The 13,587-nt window shown below is 38.1% G+C and overlaps 1 protein-coding gene across 3 annotated transcripts; it reads right to left on the reverse strand.

The window, feature by feature from the left end:
- Window positions 1-5,531: 5,531 nt before the first annotated feature.
- LOC120314152 (olfactory receptor 4Q3-like) lies at window positions 5,532-10,363 on the reverse strand. Of its 3 annotated transcripts, none has more exons than XM_039356961.1 (3): window positions 10,195-10,363; window positions 8,890-8,992; window positions 5,532-6,845 (listed from the first exon to the last, which is right to left on the reverse strand). In XM_039356961.1, exons 2-3 carry the CDS (start codon window positions 8,912-8,914, stop codon window positions 5,902-5,904), a joined length of 969 nt encoding a protein of 322 aa, XP_039212895.1. In that variant the 5' UTR covers window positions 8,915-8,992; window positions 10,195-10,363; the 3' UTR covers window positions 5,532-5,901. The 3 variants fall into 3 exon arrangements, with proteins under 3 accessions (XP_039212895.1, XP_039212896.1, XP_039212897.1); XM_039356962.1 differs by having other exon boundaries at window positions 10,158-10,363; XM_039356963.1 differs by lacking the exon at window positions 10,195-10,363 and adding an exon at window positions 10,040-10,116.
- Window positions 10,364-13,587: the final 3,224 nt, after the last annotated feature.

Here is a 13,587-nt window from a genome sequence, read left to right on the forward strand (position 1 = left end):
GTCCAATGATGGACATGTTTATCCCAAACATTTTTAAACTCAATTATTGATGATTGATCCACTACCTCCTCTTGGCCCCAAACTTCCACTATTCTTTCTACAAAGTAATAATTTCTAACATGACTTTTGAACTTCCGGTTGTGTTCTTGATTTTTGCTTAATACTGAAAATACTTTCTTTGAGAACCTTATTCACACTCTTAATATACCGTATTTTCCACTGTATAAGACGACTTTCTAAACTCTGAAAATCTTCTCAAAAGTCAGGGGTCGTCTTATACGCAGGAATATGCGGGTAGCTATTCTCTGAATTTAAAACCAATCTGCCCCCTAGTGGCCAGCCCTATTTTTTTTTTTTTACAGAAATAAACACTAACAGAACAAAGCTTTTTGCAGCAAAGGAGCTCCCATTGTGCTCATCTATAAACAGAAATTCAATATTGTACTGTATTTTCTGGCGTATAAGATGACTTTCTAAACCCTGAAAATCTTCTCAAAAGTTGGGGGTCGTCTTATAAGCCTAGTCGCCTTATACGCCGGAATATACAGTATTTAAAGGTTTCAATCATGTTCCCCATTTCCCTTCTGTCCTCAGGGCTGTACATAATCAGTATCCCCAATATCTCCTGATATATTTTGTCCCTCAGACCTTGCACCATTTTTGTTGCCCTTATTAAAAAGAATGTATAGAGGTCTGAGTTACCATGATCCAGTGGATTCTTCATACTGTAGTTCTTTGATATTTAGTGGGCTACCACTTCCCCACTGGAAATGGAGCCAGAACATTCACTGAGCTAGAGATCAAATTCTCAACTCCTTCTCCATCCAATTTTTGTTTTATTAAAATCTTTACCATTTGAATCCGATTTTAAAGAATTTCACTACCGACCAGAGACAAATGGAGGTATAAGAACCAGGTTTTAATTACTCACTAATTGTGGCAATAATTTTCGGATTCTAGTAAAATATGCAGTGTAATTCTGGGGTCCTTGGTGCTCTCTGAGCTTGGTTGTTTTTTAGCGTACGTTTCATTATCCAACTAGGTAACCTCATCAGTGCTAGAAGGGAGTTGGGTCTCTGTTTATTGTTTGCCCTGTCCGCATTGATGTGCTCTTGGTAGTTCCTTGATTAGATTGTTGTTTGATTGTTTGTCTGTACTGGTAGTTCTTTGATTTGGAACATTGTTTACTGCTTGACTGTTAGTCTAGTATCAATATTGGTGTTAATTTCTGCTTATCTGTGTGTTGACTGCTAGCAGGAGGTTTTTTTTTATTGTACACACGACTTGTGCCTTGTGTCTGGGATATTGTTCTCTGGCAGTTAACTAGGCAGTGCTAATCCTTGTACATACATTGTCTAGCTGAATTGCATATTTCTATGTCTGTCTCTCAGTCTCTCTACATCTGTCTGTCTGTCTGTCTGTCTGTCTGTCTGTCTATCATCTATCTATCATCCATCTATTTATCTATTCATCCATCTATCTATTATCTCAACATATCAAGCACTCAGTGCACTAAATAGATGTCTCACTTGCTTCTGAAGCTACTTTAGATTTTATCTTAGTAACCCATGTCACTGCTAGTAGAATGAAAGCAACCTGTCCCCTCCACATTGGCACATAAGCTACACAATTCCCACAGTCCTGCCAATTCCATACAGCAGTATAGGACATAGGCAACCCATGTGAAAATATAGCACATCCATCAACCCCATTTTAGATCTGTTCACTAAAGAGAGGTATCTCATAGCTTTTAACAGATCATAAGACTGCTATCACCCAGCATGTCAAGTTTTGCCTCACTGCTATATTTGTTTGATACCATTAAAACATTTTCCTTTCCCCTTCCGTTCTTTTCTTCCTCTTTATTTTACTTCTTTTATTCCCATTTTAATATATATTTTATGAATATATACACATGTCGGTCAAAGACCGTAACAAAGGTTTACTTGCCTATCTTCTAGACATTATCTAGACTTCATATTCCTAGTCCATATTAGTAACCAGTGTCAGCTTGCATCACAATGCTTTTTGGACTGAGCTCCCATGAGCAATGAAAGACATAAATAAGGTCCATAAAGGGGAAAAAAACAAAAGAAGAGATTATTTGACAAAAAATAATCAGATGTCTATATAATAGGAGTATTAATTACCCAGGATAGTATTAAGTAGAAAATATAAATATAGAATCTACCAATAATTATTCTCAGACTTCTTAAACACCTATCTTGGCTTGTCCTAATTTTTTCTCAGCATCCTGCCAAAATGACCTCACAAATTCTGAAACTGACCTCTAATATCCATTAGTAGGTTCTCTTTTGTTCATTGCTTACCTGTCTTCTAAACAATTATTTTTTTCTGAAGCCAGGTAGAAGACACCCATATTACTTGTTTATTCCAGTTGCTAAGAGAGGACCTCCAAGATGGAATAAAGATAAGACCTATAGTTAACACCTGGAGAAGTTCACCATTACCTTCTTCTCTTCAGAAAAGCAAGCAATCAGTCTAAAAAGAAATAACATCGACTTCTCCTTCCGACAGTGTACCAAGAAACACATAAGAAATATTTCAATGTCATGCTTTATACCTTTGGGAGAGGTTCTTATGAGGCCATTTCCAGGTCCCCAATCAAGAAAGATAACTGCAAAAGCTACAGAAGATATTATTGAAGCAAAGAAACCAGTGTTTTATATCTTTCTATCTAATATGTACCATTATGGCCAACATCATGTATAAAACAGTGAAAAATGATGATGATCAGAGTTAGTGATAATGGTTAACAAAGTTGAAAAAGGGTAGAAGAATCCAAGCTTTAGATTATCCTCAACTATGGAAGGTCATTGGGCAATTTTGGTCCATTTTCTTTAAAAAGACCAACCTACTTCCTAGGATTGTTGAGGCTGATTGGTTGAAAAAAGTGACCTATGACTGGTCCTTTCACTTATGACTGTCACAGCATCCCTACAGTCATGTGATCAAAAACTCAAGTGCTTGGTAACTGGCATGAATTTATGACAGTTGTACATCTCAGGATCATTTGATCCTTTGGAGATAAAGGGACTCAGGAAAATAAACATTTGATTGAAAAGAAAGGCAAAACAAATTGAACTATAAAGTGGATGAGTTTTATTTTAACAATACCCAAGAAAAGGGTAAACAAAATTGGAATTTTTCCAGCTGAAACTTAGTTGACCCTGCTCAGGTAGTATGTTTTTCCAGGACAGCGTCATGTTTGGGTTCTCTGTGTTTGTGGGAATCTTTAATCATTAAACTGCCATGTTGATGGAAAATTAAAATGGAAGATCATTACTACAAATAATTTCTAACCAATATACAGACTTCCTTCCTTCCTTCCTTCCTTCCATCTATAGATGTTCAAAAGTAGTATATTGATCCTTACAACTTCCTAAGCAAATGGGTTCGTTCCTTTGTCTCAATTCCATTGTGCATCATGGCTTAACCTGGTCAAAGGCCTAACTTGGTCATTGAGGTGGAGAAGAAAGATGTGCCTTTCTTCTTAAAGTCTTTCCCACTGAAAGCTGGATATTTGACTTGAAAAATATACAAATCTTCATTTACACTACACAACTTTAAGAAAAATGAAGATTGGGATAACATTTTGGAAGACTTTTCTCATCAATGTTGCTAATTAACTAATTTGACCCCGGTTTACTGGCTGAGCAAGAGAGAGAAAGGGAAGTCCCCAACCAACAGGGATCCATTGTCTTTCCTTTTTCCATTATTCATGATAAAAGAAAAGGGAATTAATTCCCTTATCAAAATTATAATAACTATATGGGCAAACCTCAGTGGTGACTTGGTCTCCTTGCATTCACCGCATAATGTTTGTTTGGTGACCCTTGTTGAAAGAGGAACTTTCTCTCTAGTTTGTATTTGTGGAATGGTTCATATATACCAGTGGTTCTCAACCTTTTTAATGCCGCGACCCCCAACCGGTCGTAAGTCGAGGACTACTCAACCGGTTGTAAGTCGAGGACTACTCAACTGGTGCAGCACCGTTTGCAGAATGGGACTTCTGGCGGGCTCAGCAGGGCAGAGACAGCCTGGACAATTCCTATTGGCTTTTGAAAGCCAATAGAATTAGACTCTATTCAAGAGAGTCTATTCTATTGGCTTTCAAAAGCCAATAGAATAAAAGGGAGTAGCACAGCTAAGGAAAAGGGGAAAAAAATGGTGGACTGTGTTGTTTGGTGACCCCCGTGAAATGATCGTTCGACCCCAAATGGGGTCCCGACCCATAGGTTGAGAACTACTGATATATACTTTTAAGCCAGGGATTCCTAAATTTAGTTAGTTCTTTCTCTATTCTTCTTTAGTTCCTCTTTTATCACTTGGGTGTTGAGCGAATTTATCTATTTATTTCACTAATCTATATAGATGTCCATCTCACCAGAAATGAATAATCACACCTCCCTTCAGGTTAATCTTCGTGTACAAACCTCCCTTAAAAATCCAAACACCAAAATGAACATAAACAGACAATGAAAACAATACAATGAAACATTGGGAAAGGTGAATTTATTTCAACAATGTACATCTAAAAGGTTCTTCACATTTCCACTGGACTAAGCCATAATGTAATAGGTTTGCTTTTGACTTTCCACACGTGAATCCAATTACCATGTAAACTAGTGTTCTTATGTTCTTATTAACATACTGTGTACATTAGTTTTATCCTTCGCTTCACTGATGAATTTATGAATCAGTGCATGGTGTGAACCTCAAATAGTTCACACTTTCAAGATAAGCTTGTTGTACAAATGAAACCCATATCCTTGTGTTTCTCAGAGACCAGGTTCTTGTGAATCCATTCCTTACAAGGGCAAGCCTTTTTAGTTAAGCCTTGATAGTTACCTTGCTCTATAAAACTTACTTCCCAAATAGGAAAACATAGTCAGTTCTTTGCAGTTCCTTTAGTTGTTTATTAGAATTATTCATCTCTCTCCTCTCTTTTGTTCTTGAGTATTTCACTTTAATCCATAAACAACTTGTTATGACTAATTCCACAAGACTTTCAGGGAACAATCAAGGGCTAAAGCCTCTCCCAAAGATGCTTTTTCAGGGAAAAAAACCTGGGCTTTCTTGTTTTTTCTTTGAAGTCCTTTTGCTTCCCACGCAAGAAGCTTTTTCGGCTCTGACCAGCTGAAAATGACCAGCTATCTGCAAGGAATATAAATCCTTCCATTCCCCACCCTCAGGTTAGAGCTGAAGAAGCTTCTTGGATGAGAAGTAAAATGAAGTAAGAGCCGAGGTGGCGCAGCAGTTAGAGTGCAGTACTGCAGGCCACTTTAGCTGACTGTGTTCAGCAGGTCAGCGGTTCAAATCTCACCGGCTCAAGGTTGACTCAGCCTTCCATCCTTCCGGGGTAGGTAAAATGAGGACCCAGATTGTTGGGGACAATGTAAATATATATATACATTGCTTACTGGTGTACACCGCTTAGAGAGTGCTTGCACTTAAAGCGGTATATAAGTCAAATAAATAAATAAATAAATAAATAAATAAATAAATAAATAAATAGATAGATAAATAAATAATGTCTTCAAAGAAAGTCCAGTTGCCTCCTGAAAAAGCACCATTGGGAAAGCCATGACCTGGTTGACTGAGAATCTCCATAGACATTTGGCTAAAACCACTATCAAGTGTAAAACACTCATGTTTTCACTAAAATTAGAGCTCCTATGTTCCTAAAGGAAATATTGACTCTCATATATTTGGTTGTGCTCTATCTCAGGGATACCAGTAGTCCTAGATGGGAGGTTATATGCTGAGGTTCATCACCACTGTTGTTACAATTATAATAGTAGGAACTACACTATCAAATAGGATTACCTTAAACAAAAAAAGGGGTTTTGAAAAATCTATTCATCCTTCTGCTTCTTTCTAAGACCAGTGGGAAAACGTTAATGTCTTCCTCACTCGGCCCATTGCCTCTTTCATTTCCCGATTTCTTAGACAATATATCATAGGATTAAGGAAAGGTGTTATTGTGGTATAAAATACGGAAGACACCTTGTCCAGACTGGCGCTGAAGATGGGGACAAGGTACACAAAGAGGCAAGGTAGGAAGAAAAGGCTGACCACTGTCAGGTGAGAGCTGCAGGTGTATAGAGCCTTCCTTCCACTCTCCTTGAAGCGGCCTTGAAAGGTGCTCAGGATGATGCCATAGGAGATCAGCAAGATTACGAAACAAACCAGGGAGAGCAGGCCGCTATTGGCCACCATGAGTATCTCAGTGACACGGGTGTCAACGCAAGCTAGTTTGACTACCTGTGGAACATCACAAAAGAAATTGTCCACTTCATTTGGCCCACAGAACGGCAGCCGTAGGACCAGGAATAACTGGCTAGAAGAGTGGAGGAGGCCTCCAAACCAACAGAAGCACATCAGTCTAATGCAGCGTGGCCGGTTCATCATGGTTGTGTATGTCAGTGGATGGCAAATGGCCACATAGCGATCATACGCCATGAGAGTTAGGAGGAGCATCTCGGAACCTCCAAAAAAGTGTAAGAAAAAGAGCTGGGACATACAGCCTCTAAATGAGATAGTCCTGCTTTGGGTGACCAGATCTGCTGCTACTTTGGGAACTACTACTGAACCCACCGATGTATCTATGATGGATAAATTGGATAAGAAAAAATACATGGGCAATTTTTTAAGATGTGGATCTATGTGCACCGTCAATACAATGAGAAGGTTGCCAATCAGAACGGCAGCATAGCACAATATCACCAGGACAAATAGAAGGAGCTGGATGGACTGAGACCTGGAAAGACCCAGTAAGATGAATTCAGTGACCCTGGAGGCATTCATGAAGGTGACTGGACCTTGCAAGAAGAAACAAGAAATAATTATCATTACAACTTGCTCCTACTAATCAATGAAAACATGGAAAAGTGACTAATGTTGTTTTTCTATTTGAATCAAAAGTACTCCTAAAGTCTTGTAATGCGAAGAGAAAATATTGAAATGAGCATTTTTTTACAACAGTTTGCAGCAAATCATTTCCTTCCAGATTACTGGTTTACATTACTCCCGGGGCCTTATTGTGGACTAGAGATACTGGGTATTGTGGTTCTGCAGTGTTTGCAAATTACAATTTCACACTCCAGGAAAGAATCCAGAATTTAAACTAAACCGAGCAGCAGATTCTGAAACCCTAATGCCACCATCATTACATATAAATGCTTTATGATGTCCAATATTTCATTTTGTAGCTTACCAATTCTCCTTGAAGCTTCTTTTGTTAAACTGGCATTAAATAACTTTGGTGAGCCAATTTGTAACTATCTTCCCCATGCCTCACAGATGTATAGAAGAACCATTTTCTTGTAGAATATTGTATACAGTATATATGTAACACGTTATTACATATTAATACTAGCAGTAGTAGCAGTAAGTTCTAAGGGAATGAATTTGTTTTAGATTTGAAAAAACAAGGAAATCTACCAGATAAAGTAGTAGTTAACAACAGTATAACTAATAAGGCAAAAGGAATTGGGTTCATATTTAGGATAATTAATGATGATTCCTGTAGCCAACTAAGGTCCATCTAAGCCATGACTCTTTGCAAAACTCTCCCAGCTTCATACATCTATGAAAAATAGTAAGTTAGATATTGATACTCTTTCTCCAATTTTCCAATCTACTTCCACAATTTCTTCAAGGGGAATTTTTTCACCCTTTAAAATAGTTCATACCCACTTGTCCACAAGCAATTCCATTAAACATATATAGTTGCAACTTAGAAATATTTCCAAATCATGAGAAAAATTCAGGACATAGTCCTGAAAACCTGTACCCTGTATACAATCTGCTAACTACTAACCAGAGGGGAAAAAAGAGGTATGAAATTAAAATATTATAGGCCCAGTGAATAAAGCAGATTATTTTCAGATTCATGTGAAAAATTTAGTTCATGCAGTCATGCACATGACAGATTGGAAATAAGTACAATGTTTTGGTAGAATATTCTCTACAAAAATAAGTATATATTGGCAGTATAAAAACATATAGATAATGTAAATAAAGATTATAAAGATATGCAGTAGATATAAATATACACGCAGATATACAGAGGTATACATCTATTCCTTTGTATTGCAATGTAACTGCAGTATTAAAATATTCTGTGCAACAGTCTCTCTCTCTCTCTCTCTCTCTCTCTCTCTCTCTCTCTCACACACACACACACACACACACACACACACCCCTATACCTATGATATTTCTGTGATTCACAGGGCACTAGAGAGACTTCTTCATCTGCAGCATCCATATCCATTTTGTTCCCTTGGGTGTGTATGGGGGGGATCTGTTTGCTTCCAAAGCTATCCTGAATACTAATTTAGAACTTCATTTCGAAGTCCCCATTAATACCTAGACAACATAAACCCACAGTCTTGCCAATTCCACCAAAAGGTAGGACACCTACAATCCACATTTCTTCTTAGGATAAATTTTTATGTACGCTGATCCATTCTCCGCCATTCAATCAGAACTGAATCCTTCCATATAAATCCTGCAAGGAATATAAATCTCTCCACCGAACCCAAGAAGCTTCAGAACTGAAGAAGCTTCTTGGATGAGAAGCAAAACATCTTCAGGCAAAAAAACAAAAAAAACAAAGAAAGTCCAGTTGCCTTTTGAAAAAGCATCATTAGGACAACCATGACCTGGATGACTGAGCATCTCCACAGACACCTGCAGCCCATAAATTTGATTAACAACCACAACCACCACAATAATATATGAGAAATTTGTTTTAGGTCTTCTCCCTCCAGATCATCACAAATGAATGTTATGATACCATCATAACATGGTTCCTCCCTAAGTAGATTTTTGAAGCCATCTCTCTTTCCTGGTTACTTACTGTCCATTTCTTTGGGCCAAGACATTCTTCCCTTTCTTGTTCCTGGATTTGGTAGTGTGAGATAGCACTGAACTGCATTAGGATATCTTCAGAGCTGATGTCCCTGAGTCATGAAGGAAAGCATAAAAAGAAAGAATCAAGGGATAGGAACTTCAAATATCTACCTTATTTTTTTTAAATTTTTTATTATTTTTCACCATACACCATACACCCAAACAAACTTAAAATACATAAACATAAATCTTTTCTTTTAACAGAACAGTACTATACATTTTAAGCATTCTTTACATCTTATTTACGTTTTATGTACATCAATAATTATGTCTTTTCCTTTCTCTGCTCTAGCCAATTATAACATTTATTCCAAATTTCGTAAAATTCTGTCGCCTCCTTGTCTTTTAATTCTAACGTAAGTTTATTCATTTCTGCACATTCCAAGATTTTGTACATAATCATATCATTTGTGGGAATATTTTCACTCTTCCAGCATTGAGCATATGCTATACGAGCTGCGGTCAATATGTGTATAATGATATGTTGGAGTTGTTTTTCCATCTTTAAATTTATTATGCCCCCCCAAAATAATTCTGGTTTAAAATCCATTTGTATCTCCGTTATCTCCTGTATCCAATCTCTTATTCGTTCCCAATAATTTTTTGCTTTGGGGCACAGCCACCACATGTGATAAAATGTTCCTTCTCTGATTTTACATTTCCAACACTTCGGGTCTATATTTTTATACATTTTAGCCAATCTCGCCAGTGTTAAATGCCATCTGTAAATCATTTTATATTGATTCTCTCTGTATGCAGTTGATAGCGTCAATTTGCAATTTATGTTCCATAATCTTTCCCATTCCTCTAAATTTATATTTCACCCCACATTTTGTGCCCACGCTATCATTGGCCACTATTTCTTCCTTTATCTCTAATAGGTATTTATAAATTTTTGATAATTTTGATAAATATCTACCTTATAAGAGTATCTTAAGCTTACTGTTCTGGTATAAAGGCAAACAACTGATTTGCTACAACAATTTCAAATGAAGCATTCAGATATAGCTGCTTTTAGAACTATGGAATCTTAGTCCCAGGTTTTTTTTTCTTCTTTCCTCTCTTCTTATCTCATTTCATACATAAATCCACCTTACCAAAAGAGGCTAGAGACATATCTAAAGAACATCAACATTGGTTCTTCTTTAAGGAAGAATTAAAAGAAGACATTGCATCCTTCTTTTCCCCACTGCTCCTGATCGCCACTCAACTTACTCTTCTTCTAAAACCAAGAGACCAAGATCCACAATACCTGTTCATTCCAGTCACTTAGTGGCTTCTCCCAGCTGGAATGAAGGTAACTCTAAAAGGTGATTGTCTTTTTTGTTCTTCCAGAAGTGGAAAATCAAGCACACCATCTGACAAGGGAGGGGCACCTTCTGTTTCCTTCCTCCAGGGCACCAATCAGTACGAATGAAGCATTTCAGTGACCCATTATTAGACCTTTGGGACAATGAGCTTATGAGCCTTTTCTTAGATCCCCAGTCAGGGGGAGGTAACTGCAGAAGTCAAAGGGCATATGGTTGAAGTTGACTAGGATAGTTGGATAGTTGGTAATTTTTATGGTCTATGATCTGATGAAAAAATGGATGATTGATTGATGATGATGATCATCATCATGATAGAATTGTAAGCTACCCAGAATCATTTGGTTGAGTTGGGTAACTACAGAAATGAAGGAAGGAAGGAATGATTACAACTGAAACACTGGGCTTCCTTTGTTTTTTTACAGAAGATTGACATAGTGTTACTACAGGTAGTTCTCAACCTATGACCATAATTGAGCCCAAACTTTCTGTTGCTAAGCAAGATGTTTGTCCAGTGAATTTTGCTCCATTTTAAGACTTTTCTTGCCACAGTTGTTAAGTGAATCACTACGGTGGTTAAGTTAGTAATATGGTTGTTAAGGGAATCTGGCTTCCCCATTGACTTTGCTTGGGAGAAGATTGCAAAAGGGATCACATGATCCCAGGGACATTGCAACCATCATAAATATGAGTCAGTTGCCAAGTGTCTAAATTTTGATCACGTGACCATGAGAATGTTGCAACGGTTGTAAGTGTGAAAAAAGGGTCATAAGTCACTTTTTAGTGCTATTGTAACTTTGAACAGTCACTAAATGAAAGGTTGTTAGTCAAGGACTATCTGTATAATGAGATGACATACTCAAAGCATTGGTGTTCTCATGAATGTCAATAGTATTTTCATTAGAGATCTATCATAGTCAATTTCCTGGCTTCTCTTTATGCTGATTTACCCTCTTGATGTTACTACAGTCTCTCCTCCTTGAGTTCTAGCCTTCACAGTTAATATTCTGGGGTGAGCCACAGGTTTTATCCCCTTGTTTAGAAGAACCATTGAAACCATTTCCAGTACAATCCACAGTAACAATAACCAAAATCAAAGCACCCTTTAACAGAATAACAGAGTTGGAAGGACCTTGGAGGTCATCTAGTCCAACCCCTGCTCAGACAGGAAACCCTATACCATTTTAGACAAATGTCTGTGCAGTCTCTTCTTAAAAACTTCCAGTGTTGGAGCACCCACAGCTTCTGGAGGCAAGTCATTCCACTGATTAATTGTTCTAATTGTCAGGAAATTTCTCCTTAGTTCTGTGTTGGTTCTGTCCTTGATTAGCTTCCATCCATTGCATTTGTAGCCAACATACTTTTTGTGATTTCCTGTTTGTTTGTTTATAAGTTATAGTTATAGTAGTTATAGTCAGGGCTTTTTTTCTCATAGAACGCCCAGAACGGAGTTCCGGCACCTTTTTTGGATGGAACCTTGTAGGGTAGGCAAGGCTGGTTGTATGACGTGTGTAAGTTCCAGCACCTTTTTTTTTTAAGAAAAAAAGCACTGGTTATAGTAGTAACTGTGAGAGGGACCTCAGAGTCCTAGTTGACAATCACTTAAATATGAGCCAGCAGTGTGCTGCAGCTGCCAAAAAAGTCAACACAGTGCTGGGATGCATTAACAGAGGGATAGAATCAAGATCACGTGAAGTGTTGATACCACTGTACAATGCCTTGGTAAGACCACACTTGGAATACTGCATCCATTTTTGGTCATACAATGTAAAAAAGATGTTGAGACTCTAGAAAGAGTACAGAGAAGAGCAACCAAGATGATTAGGGGACTGGAGGCTAAAGCATATAAGGAACGCCTGCTGGAATTGGGTATGTCTAGTTTAACGAAGAGAAGGACGAGGGGGGACGTGATAGCAGTGTTCCAATATCTCAGGGGCTGCCCCAAAGAAGAGGGAGTCAAGCTATTTTCCAAGGCGCCTGAAGGCAGGACAAGAAGCAACGGATGGAAACTAACCAAAGAGAGAAGCAACCTAGAACTAAGGAGAAACATCCTGACAGTTAGAACAATTAACCAGTGGAACAACCTGCCTCCAGAAGTGATGAATGCTCCAAGACTGGAAGTTTTTAAGAAGAGACTGGACAGTCATTTGTCTGAAATGGTATAGGACAGGGGTGTCAAACTCGCAACATCACTTGACGTGTCATGACATATCGTGACTTTTCCCCCATTGCCGGCAATAGGGTGGTGTGGGTTTGGCATGATGCATCCCACCCGCAGGCAGTTTGACACCCCTGGTATAGAGTTTCCCGCCTGAGCAGGGGGTTGGACTAGATGACCTCCAAGGTACTTTCCAATTACTATAATTATTATTATTATTGTTGTTGTTGTTGTTGTTGTTATATTCCTTAGGCAAAGAAGATGGACATGTTTGAAAAGAGCTAAATTCTCCCAGCTTTCTAAGTAATTAAGTTGACTTTCTTTTTCTTAATTTCTCTTTCCCAGTTCAGTCTGGCATTGTGAGCAGTTAGGCCAGAAATGTGAAAGGTAAGTGATTTGTGCCCTTAAAAGTCCATTTTTTTTCCTAAAAGAACTGCCCGTTTATGTAATATACAGGTAGTCTTCAACTTACAGCTATTTGATTAGCAAATGTTCAGAGTTATAGCAGCACTGAAAAAAATGTCTTAGAAATAATCCTTATGACTGTTGCAGCATCCCCACAGTCATGTGATCAAAGTTCACATGCTGGCTAGCATATATTTGCAATGCTGGTTGAAGAATCCTGGGATCATGTGATCACTATTTGAGACCTTCCAAACTGGCCTCTGACAAGCAAAATCCATGGTGGGAACAGAATTTGCTTAACAACTGTCTTACTTAGTAATGGAAATTCTGGTCCCAATGGTGTCATAAGTCAAGGACTACTGTAATTGTGAATTCATCCATTCGTACTCCAAGACAATGAATGGGAGACACATTGGGTTAAATTTTGGGAAGTCTTTCTCCACCAATCTTCTCCTCCCATATGCTTGGTGAGTGTCTAATAAAAGTGCCATTGCAGCACAGCAAGGCAGGGATTGGACAACTCCCTTGTATATGCAACACTTTTATTTCATTAATACAAATCACTTTATGTCCAGGTGAGAGATGCTTAAAGTTGGGTTGTTTTGAGAATCTACCACTACATTGAGCAGTAATTTGATCCAGTAAGGATGAAAGGGGCACAGCAGCACCTGCATTTTTTACATCACATGAGAAAAGTACATCTTCCTTCCCCTGTCCTTACCACTTTCTATAGAGGGACGATCGAGAGCATCCAGTCATATTGCATTTCAGTCTG

This window comes from Crotalus tigris, unplaced genomic scaffold, assembly GCF_016545835.1.
Source record: "Crotalus tigris isolate CLP2741 ecotype Arizona unplaced genomic scaffold, ASM1654583v1 scf7180000018846.65089, whole genome shotgun sequence".
Lineage (NCBI taxonomy): Eukaryota > Metazoa > Chordata > Lepidosauria > Squamata > Viperidae > Crotalus > Crotalus tigris.

Bases quoted from the DNA above. Each gene is read 5' to 3' on its own strand.
- LOC120314152 (XM_039356961.1), bottom strand. From the start codon at position 8,914: ATGTCTTGGCCCAAAGAAATGGACA. The intron at 6,846-8,889 runs GTAAGTAACCAG...TCTTCTTGCAAG, and splicing joins TTGGCCCAAAGAAATGGACA to GTCCAGTCACCTTCATGAAT.